At 33.1% G+C, this 18,596-nt stretch overlaps 2 protein-coding genes across 2 annotated transcripts; one reads left to right on the forward strand and one right to left on the reverse strand.

Moving 5' to 3' along the window:
• Positions 1-1,820: 1,820 nt before the first annotated feature.
• LOC114283710 (protein NLP6) lies at positions 1,821-7,419 on the forward strand. Its single transcript, XM_028226591.2, has 5 exons — positions 1,821-2,283; positions 2,828-3,402; positions 4,467-4,514; positions 4,606-5,557; positions 5,671-7,419. The coding sequence occupies exons 1-5, from the start codon at positions 2,046-2,048 to the stop codon at positions 6,795-6,797; spliced, it is 2,940 nt and encodes a 979-aa protein (XP_028082392.2). The 5' UTR covers positions 1,821-2,045; the 3' UTR covers positions 6,798-7,419.
• Positions 7,420-8,334: 915 nt separating this feature from the next.
• On the reverse strand, positions 8,335-12,600 carry LOC114283682 (bidirectional sugar transporter SWEET4). The gene is made up of 5 exons (XM_028226560.2): positions 12,514-12,600; positions 12,302-12,338; positions 10,760-11,138; positions 9,538-9,657; positions 8,335-8,615 (listed from the first exon to the last, which is right to left on the reverse strand). Exons 1-5 carry the CDS (start codon positions 12,554-12,556, stop codon positions 8,424-8,426), a joined length of 771 nt encoding a protein of 256 aa, XP_028082361.2. The 5' UTR covers positions 12,557-12,600; the 3' UTR covers positions 8,335-8,423.
• Positions 12,601-18,596: the final 5,996 nt, after the last annotated feature.

Here is an 18,596-nt window from a genome sequence, read left to right on the forward strand (position 1 = left end):
AGTTATCAAACTATTGGTTCTTGATAAGGTTGTCAATTCTAAAAATATCCAACAAAGCTGCAGAGACACGCGAAAAGTTCGATGTATTCCCATAGCAGCTAAGTCGCTGTGATTGTAATATTTATAAATATATATCCATTTTGTTTTTTAGTTTAAAATGTGGGTATCACTAGTTTCCATGTTCTCTGTATTCATGACAAAACAAAATAATCTTGGAATTTTTATTTTAAATTGTCATTTCGCCGAGCCCCTCTTGAGAATGATAAATTTAATTAAGTATAAATGAGATGTTTCTGTTCCATTACTGATTGTTTATTATTTTGCTTCACTTTGTATTGGTGCACAGCTAATTGTGTAATTGTGCACACTTAAATATGAACTTAGGTTTGGAGAACGGTATGAACTACCAAGTTGTTCACCCAAAAAAAAGAACTACCAAGTTTGGTTGTAATCATGTTTATATCCATGTTTTGTGTGTTTTGTCCATAGTTATTAGTTAAATATAAAAATTTGCAATTAAGGGGGTAATTAAACACAAGTAAATATAGATTGAAAAATTTTAACATAAAAAGTGCAATTAAAGTAACAATTAAACAGATTATTAAAGGGGATTTTTTTTAAGGTCCTTGATATTAAGATTTTATAGCATAAATGACACTAAATATTTTTATAATATCTAAGGTCCCTCAACATTGATACAAAGAAAATTCAATCCAAAAAATTTCTCCTGAAAATTTCTCTGGACTTCGGAATTTCTCTCCGGAGAAATTATAGATTCTCTGTGTTTTAACTAAATTTCTCTGGACTTTAGATTCTCTCTCCAGAGAAATTCAGTGAACACACCATCCTGACAAACAACAGAGATCTGATTAGCATTCTCAGGCAACAAAAACTTCCTCATCAACTTCCCAATCCTCCGCCTGAACCTTGATGAAGACGATGATGGAGACCACGATCGCGAACTGTGGCTCGGACATAGTAGCCACGTTGAAGAAGACGCATAACGAGCCATGAACCGATGAAACCTGAAGCTCCGGTCACGCACACGATGGTTCCACCACCACCACCATAACCATTCTTCACTTCCACTATTTCTATTACGAGAGAGAGAGAAGTTGAGAAGTTTAAGGGTATTCACTGGTCATCAGTTTACTTTTATTCATGGTTTGCAGAGCCATGAGGACAAGGCCTCCAGAAGCGTGGCCAGGAATCAAGATCCTCTCCCCCTGACTTCAGCCCAGGCATGTCGATGATGAACACGTACGAGTTCGGGTACTCCTTCATGTCCGCATGTGTCGCCGCCATGGCCTTGGCATCGTGAACGTAGTTGCACGACGCTGCGTTGCTGCGTCGGCGGAAGCTTCGAATGCTTCAGTTACATCCATCATGTACTGGAGAGTGTAGCCTCAAATCTATTTTTTGATGAATTGGTATTGGAATTGGAATGAAGTGAAATTGTTTCAAATTTGGAGAGGGAGAAGTTTAGAGTGAGAGACAAAAAAAAAAAAAAAAAAAAAAAAAAGAAAAAAAATTTCTCTGTCATATATGGGTGTGGAAGTTGAGGACCTTAGACATTATAAAATAAAATTGTGGATCTCTTCCATTACTAAATATAAGAGAGGGACTTTACACTAATTTTTTCATTATTAAATTTAATTGTGTAATTGTATTGAATTAGAGGTAAAATGAATTCTTTTCGTGGAAAGAAGAGAGTTATTTTTATTAAAAAAAAAAAAACTAAAATTAAAATTAAAACTTAAAATTTTAACAACAAAAAAGGAAAAAAAAAAAAAAAAAACAGAACGTTTTCAACAAAGCAAAAAGTTGGAAGTTTTATAACAAATATGTTTTGCAGGAAAAGATGACAAGCGTGAGCCACAGGATTATATCCCTCTTTATTATTTTATTCACAATAATTGCAACTTGTAAGTGCGACTATTGGATTCCGATTCTATGGAATCACAGACTGCTATTAACCAACTGCCCTTTCTTTCTTTCTCAATCTTTTCTCCCTTCAGAAATTCCTGGGAAAATCATTCGAGAAAATGTCTGATTCCGAGGAAGAAAATCAGGATTTCTCTCCCAACTCAAGAGCGTTGATCACACCACCACCGCACACGGCGGCGGACATGGATCTCGATCTCGACGGTTCCTGGCCGTTCGATCAGATCTCCTCCAATCCGACGTCGCTGATTTGTCTACCGCCCTCCAACCAACCTTGCTCTTCTATGTGGTTTTTTCCCGATGATAACGCCCGAAGTACCACGTCAACGCTAGTCACAGGTCATCGTCTCTTCGATTGTTTTTGTTCTGAGAATGCCTAGTCTGAAATTCTATTGCTTAGATCGTTTTTTAGTCTAATTTCAGCTCATTTTTGCTTTGTATGAATCGATTTTCGATGAAGTTTTATTTAATTTTTTGTATATTTTTTTACTGTAATTAGGTTGTTTTGTGGTTCTTGTTGATTAAATAGGTTGCTTTATTACTAATTAAGAGCAAAATGGAGTATGAGACCCTATAACTTTCCTTAATTTGGTCTCTGATGAGAGCTTTGTAGAGTTATGTATTCATTTGAGTTTTTTCTTTAGGAACACACAACAGCGACAAAAGAAATTAGTTGGGGGTTGGTGGTTATGAATCTTTAATTTTGTTTTTCTTTTCTTTTTCTTCAGTTTCCAGACAACCAAACAAGTGAAACACCCTAGTAGATGCTTTCCCTTTTCCCTTCACTAGTCCTTTGACTTTAAATTTACATGCCTATATTACCTTTATAATTGCGGAATTATCCCCTTTATTATTTATTATTAAATTGAAAATTTTTTACTAGATACGGGCAATCCTGATTCGATAAATGAAAGTCCGGCTGAAAGTGGTGATAATAGAAGGCTTCCTCCTCCACTGAGATTGACACGACTAGATTATCCAGATTGGTCTTGTGCCATTAAGGGAAGAATGGCACAAGCACTCCGATGTTTCAAAGAATCAACTGACCAAAATGTTCTAGTTCAGGTTTGGGCGCCTGTGAAGAGTGGGGATCGATATGTACTCACAACTTCTGGGCAACCCTTTGTTCTCGACCCACGTAGTAATGGGCTTTATCAGTATAGAATGGCCTCTGTGATGTACATGTTTTCTGCAGGTGGGGAGAGGGGCGGAGCCCTTGGGCTTCCTGGGCGTGTTTTCCAGCAAAAAATGCCGGAATGGACTCCAAATGTGCAGTATTACTCCAGTAAAGAGTATCCACGGCTTACTTATGCTCTGAATTACAATGTTCAGGGATCCTTAGCTTTGCCAGTTTTTGAACCTTCTGGGCAGTCCTGTGTTGGTGTATTTGAGCTCATCATGACTTCACCAAAGATTAACTATGCTCCTGAAGTTGATAAAGTCTGCAAAGCACTTGAGGTTGGTTCACCATCCCTTCTTATATAATGCAGGTCCAGTTTCATGTTATGTTCTATACTAAGCACCAAGTGATGTACGTGTCATTATAGGTATCCTTTTCAGAAATTGTGTTGCTTATTATGATTATTTATCAAATTTTGAATTATACTGCTCATGGCCCATGCATGGCTGTAGGTTTTGCAATTTCCTAAAAAAAAAAATCATAAATGTTTGATGCTAATATCACCCTACTTTGTCATTCCTAGATATACATGGTGAGTGTTTGAGAATGGTAGGACAATTCACTATGCTTTTATTATCATTGTCTTAATGATTTAGACGGGATGTTTGAAATTAGACAATTTAAACTCAAATTGGATACTTCAGCGATGAAATTGACAAAGTTAAAACTTTGGGCTCCAAAACGACATGGAATGCTTACTTTGGGGACCATATGTGTATTTTATATTTTTTTTCTCTCATGTGTTATGGTTGACACATCCAAACAATATTTCATTTCCGGTTATTGATTATGATATAAAATTATATGAATGTGAAAACAAATAATCGTGGAAGACTACTTTTTTTTTCCTTTTTTTGTGTGTGTGGGGAGGGTGATGGAGTGGCGTCAATTGTAATGTGCTACACAAGGAGTGGCCCACCTTCTGCCCATAACTCCCCAACTTGGATGAAGGCTGGATACAGTCCCAGGTCATGTCACCACTAATGATCCTATATTTTGATTTCAATATTTAAGAAATAGGCATGGGGTTCCAATTGCCCAAGTTCTTATGTCCTCTATTGAACATGTTTTTATTCATAAGAATCTTGGATATTCTTGTAATCATACTAATACTAAAATCGCTGGAAGATGCTCTTTCATTGTAATATTCTACAAGATTGCATATACATCATCTTTAACGAGTTTAATGTAGCCAGAGCTTTGTGTAAACGTTATTCTCACAACCTACTTTCTATATTTTTTCCATGTCTAGCTCTTCCATTAAAGCTTTCAAGATTCTATTTATCAAACAAAAAAAGGCTTTCAAGATTCCTTAGTTTACATAATTTCATTTTCTCTGCAGGCAGTAAATTTGAGAAGTTCAGAGATTTTGGATCATCCAAGCACACAGGTAAACAGCAACAATACTTTGAAGAGCCATTGTAGTGTTCTTTCATTTTGTATTCTCACATATTTATGCACTCCATTTACTTGTGAACCAGATTTGTAATGAAGGTCGCCAAGAAGCGCTGGTTGAAATCTTGGAGATACTGACAGTGGTGTGTGAAACTCACAAATTACCTTTGGCTCAGACCTGGGTTCCATGTAGGCATCGCAGTGTTCTGGCCTATGGGGGTGGTTTGAAGAAGACTTGCAGTAGCTTTGATGGAGGCTGCATGGAACAAGTTTGCATGTCCACAACGGATGTAGCTTTTTATGTTGTAGACGCTCGCATGTGGGGATTCCGGGAGGCCTGTTCCGAGCATCACTTACAAAAGGGACAAGGGGTTGCTGGGAGGGCCTTTGAGTCTCTCAACTCGTGCTTCTGTAAAGATATTACCCAATTTTGCAAAACTGAATACCCGTTAGTACATTATGCACGCATGTTTGGATTAACTAGCTCTTTTGCAATCTGCTTACGGAGCACTCACACTGGAAGTGATGATTACATTTTAGAGTTCTTTCTGCCACCTGACATCAGGGACAACAGAGAACAACATACATTGTTGGACTCAATATTTTTAACAATGAAGCAGCATTTCCGAAGTCTTAAGGTTGCTTCTGGTAAAGAACTTGAAGAGGAGGGGACATGTGTTGAAATAATTGAAGAATCAATGGATGAGAAACTTGATTCAGGACTTGAATCTGTTCAAATGTCACAAAGTTCATTATTTCCACCTGCCCCTAATACCTTACCAACTGATCCAGAGATTGTACTTGTTGATTCACTGGAGGAGCAATTGAGGATTGAATCTGATGCTATAAACAATAAAGGGACTCAAGGGAGTGTTGGTGGGGCAGACGGAGTCCAAAATGCTGTTTCTCTTCCAGAGCGTAAAGACACAAGAAAAAAATCAGAGAGAAAGCGTGGAAAAGCGGAGAAATCAATCAGCTTAGAGGTTCTACAGAAATATTTTGCTGGAAGTCTCAAAGATGCTGCAAAGAGTCTTGGCGGTAAGCATATACACTCAATAGTCATTTTCTTATCATTTGCTTGTTTCATTTCCACTTTGTTGGATTTTTGTTTTGAAGATGGAACTTTCTTATCAAGATACTTAAATTTACAGTTTGCCCTACTACGATGAAGCGCATATGTAGGCAGCATGGGATCTCTCGTTGGCCATCTCGCAAGATCAACAAGGTTAACCGTTCACTTTCGAAGCTAAAGCGTGTAATTGAATCTGTACAAGGTGCTGAAGGAGCATTTACTCTTACTTCGCTTGCTACCACCAGTTCACTTCCTGTTGCTGTTAGTCACATCTCGCAGCCTGCCAGTTTGAATGGACCCAATCTACAGAATTCAGCAGGCTCTAAACCAACTGACGTTGTGGAGGGGAAAAATGAATCAATGGCCTCTAAGATACCTGAAATTCAGGGACAGGCTGCAACAACAAATAAAATGCTTGGAGATGTTGTTCATGAGCAAAATGAGTTTATGCCCGAGTTGGTTGAAGGCTCAAGCCAGTCCAAAACAGGGAGTTACTCAAGAGAGGAGAGTGCTGGGACCCCTACTTCCCATGGTTCGTGCCAAGGTAGCCCTCGTCCTGGAAATGAATCCTTGCCCCAAAACGATCTGGCTGTTATTCCTATTGATGAAACATACATAGTAGGCGGCTCACCTGAACTGGTGTGTCAACCAGCAAAAGAATTGAATTTCTCACCCTCATTTTCAATCCCCAATGCCCTTGCCACAATACAACCCCAAGAGCCATTTGGCGGAATGTTGATTGAGGATGCTGGAAGCTCACATGATTTGAAAAATCTGTGTCCTGGGCTTCTTTTGGATGGACAGGTCCCAGAATACGGTTTGACAAACCTACGATGTTCTGAGTTGGTTCCTCGAGATACCATGGCTACTCCTACTGACAGAACGCCATGTTTTTCAGCCAGGCCAGAAATGAATACTGTGACCATAAAAGCAACCTACAGAGAAGATATTATAAGATTTCGGCTTTCTTTAGATGCTGGTATTCACAGACTGAAGGATGAAGTGGCAAAAAGGCTGAAATTGGAGATAGGTACTTTTGATGTCAAATATCTAGATGATGATCATGAATGGGTTTTAATAGCCTGCGATGCGGACCTGCAAGAGTGTCTGGATATATCAAAATCTTCAAGCAGCAATATAATCAGACTGTCAGTTCATGATGTAATGGTCAATCTGGGGAGCTCCTGTGAGAGCTCGGAGGAATGAGAAAGAACTTGGTTGTAAATATGGTAACCTCCTAGCACCCTTCTTGTAGAGTTAGATTATAGGGTGAAGTTGTAGATTTTTGGTTATGGGGTAGATATTGTGAAATTTCAAATCTCTTCGAGATCAAGAAACAGGATTTGTTGAGTTGAAGGAAGAATTGGCAAAGAGGCTGGAGTCGGAGCTTGACGACTTTCAATGTCGAGAGAGAGTGGGTATTAGTAGCCTGAACTGTAGATCTACAAGATTGTGAAATTTGCAAGTTCGTTTGGGCAGTCAGTCAACTAGGCAGACTATTGATTTTTGAAAAGGTTGTCGATTCCAAGAACTTACTCAAAAGCTGTGGATTGAAGAGATAGATCAATAGATATGATAGGTTGGATGCTGCAATCTTATAGTGGCCAAGTTAGTGAGTACCTAAAAACTAGAGGTTTTGATGGTAGAAAATGTATATTGTTTTTGAGGGTAAGGTGGTTGTCAGCAGTTCCATTTTCTGTGTCATATTGGTAACACTTGTATACCATATTCCCCCTCCTCCTCAAAATAACAAAATCAAAAACACTTGCACATGTCAGCATGCTAATTTCATAATAATAATAAACATGTATTTTACATACAAGTCAAATTTAAATTTCATCTGTGGGTCTCACATGTGAGAGATAGAAAGAAGAGTTCTTGTCAAATTTTGACATTGAGAATAGCACACTAATTAAGATAAACTTCAAAGAATTCTTCTCAACTTTTAACTAAGCACGCCAGTGGAGTTGAGAAGAACCTCTATGCCAAAACAACATGTTTAGAACCTGAACAAAGTAAGAAATACAAGTAATGTGTATACAAACAAATTTTAGGATAATTTGTTTCACATCAAATACCATCTTTTTTATAGCTTATAATTTTAACGGTAAAATATACTACACCAAAATTCTTGATTAATCACATTGTTGATCTTAAAAATATCACTATCATTAGATTTATTTATAAAAATTTGATTTCCAGGATCATGAAGTAAATAGTTTTAAATATATCTATTTATGCTAATATATATATATATATATATATATGAATGTTAGAATTAGTGTTGACGTCTTCCTTTTAGATTTTTTAAAAATATTTCAAAATCATATATGCAAAATGGGCAATGTCAACTTCTGACGTCTTCCTTTTAGATTTTTTAGTGTTGACGTCTTCCTTTCTTTCAAATCTCTCAACTTCTGATTTTTTCAAAATCATTTTAATTTTTGGATTTTGAATTTTATTGTATAGTTTATACTTTTATTTTTTTGAAATTAAGGGATCATATATGCATGCATAGCATGTGCCGTGACTTCTAATATATATCTATATTATTATATATGTGACTACATGACTTGGTATGTAATAATGTGATAACTTCTACATCTGTCACATGGCAAATTTTCCCATCATAAAATAAAAATATATTATTTAAAGAAGTGAGTAAAATTCAAACCCAAGACCTTACTATTTAAACAGCATACATATTATGATATTAATTTCTTTACTATTTATTTTTATTTTTATACTTCAAATTGACGAACAAGAAATTAAACTTTGATAGGGCTATTTATGGGCCTAGGCCCATTTAGGAAAACCAGATAGGTGTCCAAATCAAGTCCTGTGGATCTCAGAAGCTGCAGTGCTTATCTTTTCGGCCTCTTCTGCAGAATTGGTGGGCTCAGCCAAGCCCATCTCAATACCTTTGCCTTGCTTTTCCAACATCTGTTTCTTCGTGGATTTGTAAAATGTCGCATAGAGTATAAGCTGGGCCAACCCAAACAACGTGCCCAACCCATTAGGAGCCTGAAAAAATGAAGAACCATCGGCCCATTAAAGAAGGATGCAAGCTCAGATTTGCTTATCTAACTAGCTAATTAAATTGAAAATATTTTATATTCTAACAACAATGTCAACTTTACCAAATTTTCTTCACCACTTTTTTTTTTTTTTTTTTTTTTTTTTTTTCACATGATAAAATAGTTTCACAAATATTCAACAGTAGTAATAGGCCTCACTTGAATTTGCTATATCTAAAATATATACTCCCTCCGTCCCAAAATATTTGTCTCTTATTTCATTTTTCATTGTCCCAAAATATTAGTCCCTCTTCAAAAATCAAGTACAAAAATAATATAAATTTCTTATTTTTCCCTTCTTTTAAATTAATAAACAATATAAAAAGTACAATTATGGCATTGATATTCTCAAAAAATGAACTATCCAAAGGCTAATTTTGGAAAATCAACTTTTTTTCAAATGCAATAATTGTACTATCAAAAAAAGTTGGATTCCCCCAAAAGAGACCATTATTTTGGAACAGATGGAGTATATAATTATAAATAAATAAATAAAAACTAAAACTTAAGAGGTGTAACATTATTATTAAATAGCAAATAAAAAATAAAAATAAAAAATGACTAGTATAACATCATTATAAAGTGCAACCATGAAAGGCAAAGATTGTTTCAATTCTTTCAATTGATTATACAACTAGGATAGGAAGATGATATTTTTTGTAATAGTTATTATCATAATGTATCATTTTGTGTCTCATAAAAAGTGGAATGGTTTCACATATGAGTCTCACATCATGTAGATCCCATTTTTAATGAAACATTTGTGTTCATTCTGTGCTTAGCACTATATGTGTACTTAGATTTTCGCAAATATAACCAGATAACTTCATTCTAGAGAGAGAGAGAGAGAGAGAGAGACTATAGATTACAGCGAGAAAGGGGTCAAAACGGATGAGGGCATAAGTAGTCCAGCAAATGCCATTAGCACAGGAAGCCAGGGAAAGAGTTAATGGCATGTACTCCACACTTTTTGTCGAAATTACCATTCTCTGCATTCCCAAATTTTAGATTTTGTTAATTGTCAAGTTATTAAACAAATTAAAGAGCAATGCTATGGTCCTACCTACCCACAATTGGTACATCCAAATTTGTACCAAATATATATAAAAATTATATTCATTTTAAATTTAGATGAAAAATGCTATAGACCTCAAATAATCTACAAAACCTTTCACATGAGTGTGGAATCCACACAAACCTACATGTGTGTAGGTCCCACACTAATGTAAGAAATTTGATAAAAAATTCAACAGCTTATTTGGAATCCCTAATATAACTCAATTTAGATCCCACCATAGCACATTAAATTTCGATATATTTCAAAATTTGTAATAATTGAATTTGTCTCGAAAACAAATGGGCTCATGTAATTTTCTTCACAAATTAAGTAGAGTGTGTGAGTTGATATAGGCAATGGACTATATGGTTGGACATTCAATTGAAGAGGTATTGTTCAACCACAATGGATTTATTGTAAGGCCTATTTAAATCATTCATGTTATAAGATTTATTGAACAGTATAAGTATAAAAATAATTATATATCGATAATTATATGATTAAATCATATTTATCTTGAAAAAATGAACAACATATTTTTTAAATCAAGGTTGTGGTCCATATATTTTTAAGATAAACATCATTTGATTATATAATTAATGATATTTGATTAATTTAATTTTTTTACGTAAATAATATGCAAATTAAATCTTACAAAATGATGGATTGAGATTAGACAATTAACTTGACGACACATCTACGGTTGGGCAACATGAGAGAATCTATCCATTTTCATGATACATGTCTGATGTATATACGTCATCATAAACACAAAAGACAAATGCTATTAATGAAGGTAGTATTTTTTTAAAAAAAAATTATAATTCAATAAAAAAAGAATTACAAATTTATAAAAAATTAAAAAATTAAAAAAAAATTAAAATTTTAATTATTAATATTTATGAAATTTATATCTAATCTATTTTTTATTTTTAAACTTACAGTAAAATATAATGTCCCTTATATAAAATAACGTGATTTCTTGGATTAATCAAAATATCTATTATGATGGATGGTGAGAGAGAGAGACAAACCATGACGGACAACGGGGAAGCATACATCATAACATTACCAAGCATGGCCACACTTCCGACAATGAGCGACCGGAGCTTGGTGGTGTGAGCCAGAGTCATAACCAGAACGCCGAGGGCGCCGAGTACTACAAACTCACCCAGTATTATCAGTAGCACTCTCAGTCTCTTCTTCCGATCGGTGTAGGTGAGGAAAAGGAGGAGATAAACTAGCTCTATCACCAAGCCTGACCCATTAATGGTTATGACCAGCAAGCTATGTGGGTGCACCATGGGCAGTCCATACAGGACCCAGAGTCCACAGTTGATTAGGGTTGCTAGGTATGGGGCTGCTGAGTACTGCTCAACTGACCCTTTCTTGCATATTTGAACAAAAGTTGGCCTGAATAATCAAATATATCATTTTTGTATTATTACAAAAGTGTATTAGTAAGATCTCCTTCTAAAAATTTTATTGATCACTTGCATACAATAAGATAGATAACACATGAATTGATTAGATTTTAGAAAGTAAGTAGGGTTCACTTTATAAAAAAAAATTATTTGTAATTGGGAGAGTAATTGGTGTGCGACTAAATTTTCGTTCAATACATTCTCATAATCTGAGTTCAATGATGGCATTTAAATGCGACATCCCTTTTGTATAGGGCTGGGACACAACAAAACTAGTTGACCACTAATGAGTCAGGTTTTGTTCACACATTTATGTAAATAATATATATATATATATATATATTTAATTGGTGTAAAATGACAGAGTCTATCTTGAACCAATTATATTTTGTATATTATTTACACATTAAAAATGCATGTGAATAGATTTATTTTCACCACCGAGATAATGTCAAAAATCTAGGATTACCCTTTCATCCCGTTTGGAATGGGCCATTTGAATTGAAAAGAAAGAAATGAAAATTAGTTAGCATTAATTAGTTGTTTGGATTTAGTAAATGCAAAGAAGAAGAAAAAATTAGATGAGTAGTTTTGATATTACGAAAAGCTATAGCTGTTTCTTTTCTCACTATCCAAGTTAGGTATTATAAAAAGAAAAGACTTTGATCGAAGTTATTGTGATAAAGATAATGTTATACATAGAAGAAAAATGTAGGTTAAATTAATGGATAATAAATTGATAAAATTTAATTTTATCATTTAGTGAGTGCTAAATTTTACAGATAGATGTAAGCTAAAAAGGTGGGGCTCGTATGTGAACCCCACATATGTGGGACTCACCTCTTCACATCCGTATGTGTTTGATTCTCTAAATTTTTTCTGTGTCATTAGACTTTTTATTATTATTTTTAATAAAAGAAGACAAATTAAAGTAATTTATATTTTTGAAAATTTTAATGTCACGTCATTATTTCAATAAAACATAAGAAATCTTTCTTTCATTTTCTATTTTATTTTTTCTTGTGAAATTTAAGCAAACAAAATAGAGAAAAATTATTTCTATCAATCCTTTCTCTCCCAAGCAAAATAGAGATAAATGTTAAAAAAATCTAGGCTTGTATCACTTCCCATAAAAATTTGAGTAGAGCTTACACTGGTGACATGAACAAGATGATTGAAATGATGTTTCCTGAAACAAAACAAAACCACATCAGTTCCCCATTACATCAAAAGACAAAACCCAAAACATCTCGCTCACTCATAGAAGTTTATATGTGTAATGTAAATGAAAGTGTTAAGAAAAGAAAAAAGAAAAAACATGTTCATTGTGTTTGTAAAAAGATCAAATTAACTCATCCACGTACCTAAAACACCGACGGCGGTTCGAGCGGCATCTGTAGAAACCATGGCTGTAAATTGGAATATGAGAGAGAGAGAGAGAGGTAAAGATAGAGAGGAAGAAGAGTTTGTTAAGAAGTAGGGTAGTGAAAGACAGAGTAGATAATAAATATATTAAAGGAGGCAATAGAGGTTCGGTTTGGTCTTATCTCATACAACACCTAGTAGTATCTATATATACACAATCGGGCACCTGCATAACATGTATTCGGCAGTAACATTTCACAGCTACACTCGGAAATAAATCAATTAATGAATATAGATAAGGATATAGGATATATAATCCAAAGATCTCTTGTCCTAAAAAATTTCTGTCCTCGTGTCTCAAATCACTTACAATTTTTAGATTGTTTTAAAATTCTTAAGTCATGAGATTATCAAATAATTTAATAATTATGAGTGATTGAGGACAAGGAGACCTGAATTTTTGGAAAAAAAAAATCCTTGCTCGGATATATGTTCTATAGAGAGAGATATATATATATATATATATAGAGAGAGAGAGAGAGAGAGAGAGAGAGAGAGTCAATGAGTGGGGTTGGGTTGGGTGTTGGCACTGGGTCCAAGGTTTCTCACAGGTTTCAGACAACCAGCCAAGCCACTGATCCATTACAGTGCACGTTACGTTGGCATTTCTCAGGTAGCAACCCAATCAATTTACAAGAATTTACAATGAAAAATGTTTGGGGGCCTAATTCTTTGGCTCAAATGTTGTTTTGTACTCAAAATAACGTCGTTTTGACCATTTGAACCACATTTGAGCCACAGAATTTGGGCCCTCTACCATTGCTCATTTACAATTCATTGACACATTCATAAAATAATTTTACATACATGAATTTTTTTTATAATTTTAATTATTTTTTTAAAAATTAATTGTAATATCCCCATTAATTTACAATTTATAGTCAATTTTTTACTACACTACATCCATATAAAGTAACTCCATAAATTCTTATTATTTTTAATTTACTTTTTAATAAGTTTAAAATAATATTCAGTGTGTTTGGTTTTAATTTTTTAAAAATTAAGTTTTTTATTTTTCATATTTTTTTATTTTTAGTGAATATTTTTAAAATTTTAAGCAATTCTTTTATTTTTTTAGATGCACATTACTTAGATATATCTAAACAGTAAAATATTTGTGAAAAAATAGACTTTTTTTACAAATATTATACTTTTAAAAAAATCATTGAAAACAAAAAAAAATAAGAAAAATAAAAAAGTAGAATTTTTTAAAAGTGTTTTTTAAAAATCAAAACCAAACAAATTGATTATTATTATTTTTTTAAATGTGTGACATGAAAATTTTGCACTCATTTTTAATCTGTTAACAAAATATTTTTTATTTTATGTTGTAAATGATATAGCAGTACTCAATCACCATAGTTATTGATGTGAGAAAAAATGTTTATACGTATACATGTGAACATTTTGTTCCACGTCAATTATTTCGGTGATCGAAACTTTCACAAGTGATACGATGTACAGTTGTGCCAATGCAAATTTTATGGTAAAAAGGTAGTTAGAAAATCAATTTAAAAATAAAAATAAAGTCAATTTTTTCGGATAATTTTCCCAATCCATAATAGAGATTGTTACATTTATACGCGGGCGGGGTTGTTAAAAAATTATTAGTGATGGTTTATTGGATAACTATGAAGCGATCCAGACCATTTGTTCCATCAAATTGTGAATCTTGCTGATCGATGGTCTGACAGGTTGGTCATTATTAAGATATGTGCTTGTCATTCATTTGGTGCTGCAAATCACCATTTATAAGATTTGTTTAAAAATTAAAAGAGAAATACTATTTTCACAGAATATGTGTGCAGAATACGTATAAATTTTTATATATGTGTGGGTCTCATTTATCATTTTGTATATAGATTTTCTATATATATAATGAGAGGGTAATTTATGTATATAAATTGGGCTGAGTTGGGTGTTGGGCTGAGATAGGTCCAAATACGAAAGGCAGTGGATATACCGGTCAAAAGGAGTACTACGGTTAGTTCGGTTGTCAGATAGGCTTTGGGGTAGCTCGGTTGCGGCATATTACGGATTAGCCCGGTCATCTCCTCTAACCAGAGTGAGAGAACTTCAGGGAAGTTTGAGTTAGTTCGGCTTGACACTTCTATGGATAGCTCGGTCTTAGCATTCGCAGCCAGGATAGAAGCAAGGAAGGAAAGAGCCGAACTAGTAGTCAGATCGGCCATACCTGCCTGTATAGTATGGTAGTTTTATTTCGGTCATATGGTAGTTCGGCCATAGTAAAAACCATCCCACTTGGTTTAAGCAGTGAGGGTGTTAAAGGATAAGCATTATCCAACAGGAGTATGAATCCTAGGAGGACTCTACATGGAGGAGTAGAAGTCCTATTAGGATTGTGCCACACGAAACCTATAAAAGCTCACAAATATTACCTTTGGAGAGGTAACACACAACTTTGCTTTCTGAATACACAGAGCTTTTGTCTATTTGTCAAGCTTACTGACTTAGGCATCGGAGAGGTTTCCGGCACACACCCGCCGGCTAGCTCACATTTGTGTTTTCAGGTGATAAAGCGACGTCGTACGGAGGAGCACGAACTTGATCAACAGGATTATACGAGAAGGTGTATTTCTTTCCCGTACACATAATATTGGTGAAATTGAGATTGTGTTATGATACCCAATAAAAAAAAAGAAATGAGTTAATGTCGATATCTTTACACATATGTAAATTGATTAGAACACATAATATGAATGAACAGATTTATCACCAAACTATTTTACAATTGATAAATCTCTCACCAATAAAAAAATATCTACTGAATTTAATATTTTATACCTTTTTAGGTTGAGCTTTTCAAGAATTTTCTCTCTTGGTATTTGGTATTTCATTCCTTGATTAATATCAAATAAAAAATGGTGTTAAATTAATTAACTTGCCATATGTTCAACTATAATGAGGATCAAGTCAATTTTGAATCCATTGACTTATATTTCAGCCACTCACCATACAAATAAAAATATTATATACAAAAAAATTATAAAATTATGTAAATAAGAAGATAGGTTTATTTAACAAAGTTTTTGAGACATTTGTTAAAACATTTCAAATGATTGCACATTTCTGTTATAAAAGTAAGGGGTTCGTTTGGAGAGTGAGTTGGCTTTTTAGTGTTTTTAGTTTTTGTTTTTAGCTTGAGATTAAAAAGTCTTGTTTGGAAAAGATTTTTTGGTTTTTTTGACTTTTTATGAGAAAAAAAAAATGTAATGATTATGAGTTGAATGTGATGCTTTGTCTTATTGAACTAAAAAGCCTATTTTATTTTTTTGTGATTATTTTAACCAAAAAATCCCTAAGCAGCTGAGAAATATAATATTTTGGTAATCAATGTTTCGAGCACTTGTTAAATAAACTATCAATAATTATTCAATAATATTAGGGATCATAAAAAAAATATCATGAAATGTTTCATGAAGATTTTTCATCCTTTGATTAGTGTGTGGTGTTTTTTTATATGTATAATCTAACGGTGGAGAATTTTTTATGATCATTTTCATGATATTTTTTTCATGATACCTGGCATTAAGTAAGCAAAAACCCATCTGAAATGGTATTTGATAAAGTTAAAAATTAAAAATTAATTATTGAAAATTGAATATTAAATTTGTTAAGTTAAAAAGTTATTTGATAAAAATTTAAGTGCTGAATGAAAAATAAGTTTGATATGTATAAGATCAAATTTAAAATTTATTATTTTAAAATTGTACATTTTAAAATTTTGAATAAATTATAAACACACCTCCTGAGATTTGAATAAAATACGAATCACTCCTTGTGGTTATGGAAATTACGTTCCACCCCTTGAGATTTTTAATTTTATAACAAATCGTCCCTTTTATTAATGAATATTATTACTAGGGATGTAATAATGAGAATCCAAGTCTAAATTCATAAAATAAATTTATTTACAAATTTTTTGATCATGTGAGCAAAATATAAGATATAATGGTCTAAAAATATAGATTTCATATTTAAAAATGTATTGATCCGATTTAAAATTATAAATTTAACTATTTTGTATAATCAAAAAGTATATATTATTCATTAAAAAAAATTGGGATGTTGGGTTGTGACTATTTTAGCCTATGTTTGGGATGTTGGGTTGAGACTATTTTAGTTATAAAAAGATAAAATAGACTAAAAAGCTAATAAGATAAAATGTCACATTCAAACTATAATTATTTTATTTTTTCTTTTACAAAAGTTAAAAAAATCAAAAAGCCATTACAAACGAGACTTTTTAGCCCCAAGCTAAAATAGCCAAAAACTAAAAAAAAACTAACCCATATCTCAAACGAAGGCTTTATAAGTGTATGAACAAAATTGAATTTCAAAATTCACACTTTAAACCAATTTGAGCTCTATTGAGAGCGTAGCATGGTAGAGTTGTCTAAGGTGCTGTTTGATACAACTTATTATAAGTTAAAAATTGATAATTAAAAAGCAGAAATTAAAAGCACCTCTTCCCCAGCTTCTAAATAATCAACTTTTTTTAGCTTATTTAAGCTATTTCTGTCTAAAAAGTTATAAGCAGAAGCTACACCAAACACTGGTCCCGTTTGGTAGAACTTATAAGCAGCTTATTTCAGTTTTTAACTTAATTTAAGCTAAAAACATGTGTTTGGTTCAGCTTATTTGACCAACTTATAGCTTAAATAAAGCTAATTTTCAACTTATTTGAGAAGTTGGTTAGGGAATGCTTATTAATTGTGCTTAAGCGCACAACTGCTCTATTGGGGGTGAAATGACTTAAATGTCCCTCCTAATCTCCATTATTTACGAAAATGCCACTATATAAACAACAATGAAAACACTGTTCACTCCTCTCAAAGAGTGATTGGCGATTTCTGGCGTGGTGCTCTCTTTCTCTCTCGATGAAGATGAAGATCTGGGTTGCTCGATCTGCAATCGCACTCGATCTGATGAAGATCTGGGTTCTCTCTCTCGATCTGCAATCTCACTCTCTCTCTGCGCATGGTTGGGTCAATAGGGTTTGGAAGCGCGATGGTGATGAGGACGACGACACGACGGAGTCTGGGTTGCTCATTGATGAAGATGAAGATCTGCCGTCGTCTTTCTCTCTCTCTCTCTCTTTCTCTCTCTCTGTGTTTCTCACGAACCAGTTCCAGATCGTAAACAGTGACGACGGCAAATGAAGATGAAGATAGGGTTTGAAAGCGCGATGGTGAGCGTCATCTTTCTCTCGTTGATGAAAATGAAAATATCCGACGTTGTTCAGGCGGGTGAACGCTGACAAGCGACAACACTCTCTCTCTACCATTCCAGGTCATGACAGTGGCGAGGGTTGCAGCCACCGACGGCGTACGAATAGCTCAAGAAGGAAGAGAAGGGGAAAAAAAAATTAAATTAATAAAACAAAAATAATAATTAAAAACAAAATAATAAAAATAATATTGAACAAAATAAATGAAATAAAAATAAAAAAAACTAAATTAAACAAAATAATAATAAAAATAATATATTAATATTGAAATAATTGTGCAATTTATATCCATTAAATAAATTACACAATTTAATTGTAATGAAAAAGAATAATAAATTAAAAAAATAACAATTGTTATATTATTAATTGTAATAAAAAAATTTAATAAAAACAGAATCAGAAAATTTAATAACAATTGTCGATTATTGTATATTTTTATAATGAATTAATTATTAATTGATACAAATTAATAACAATGGTTGATTATTAATATTATTTGATACTAATAAAAATTAATTATTAATATTAATTAATACTAATTATATTAACTTTTATTAATGAAATAATTTTTTTAAATTAAAATTGAAAAAAAAATGGCAAAATTATCATTTTTATATCATATAAGGGCAAAAAGGTCAATTACACAGAAAAAATTATTTTACAGTTTATTTACCAAACACTATTCTGCTACTTAAATCTATAATCCCACAGCTATACTAAACAGGTTACCAGCTTATGCTCACAGCTGTAAGTTATAATCTGTTAAGCTAT

Source organism: Camellia sinensis, chromosome 11 (assembly GCF_055761805.1).
Source record: "Camellia sinensis isolate YWXY chromosome 11, ASM5576180v1, whole genome shotgun sequence".
Taxonomy (NCBI): domain Eukaryota; kingdom Viridiplantae; phylum Streptophyta; class Magnoliopsida; order Ericales; family Theaceae; genus Camellia; species Camellia sinensis.

Excerpts from the sequence above, each read along its gene's own strand:
- LOC114283710 (XM_028226591.2), top strand. The coding sequence starts at position 2,046 with ATGTCTGATTCCGAGGAAGAAAATCAGGATTTCTCTCCCAACTCAAGA. Across the intron at positions 2,284-2,827 it reads CACGTCAACGCTAGTCACAG|ATACGGGCAATCCTGATTCG; the intron begins GTCATCGTCTCT and ends ATTTTTTACTAG. Across the intron at positions 4,515-4,605 it reads TGGATCATCCAAGCACACAG|ATTTGTAATGAAGGTCGCCA; the intron begins GTAAACAGCAAC and ends CTTGTGAACCAG.
- LOC114283682 (XM_028226560.2), bottom strand. The coding sequence starts at position 12,556 with ATGGTTTCTACAGATGCCGCTCGAACCGCCGTCGGTGTTTTAG. Across the intron at positions 12,339-12,513 it reads AACCGCCGTCGGTGTTTTAG|GAAACATCATTTCAATCATC; the intron begins GTACGTGGATGA and ends GTTTTGTTTCAG. Across the intron at positions 11,139-12,301 it reads ATCTTGTTCATGTCACCAGT|GCCAACTTTTGTTCAAATAT; the intron begins GTAAGCTCTACT and ends TTGATTATTCAG.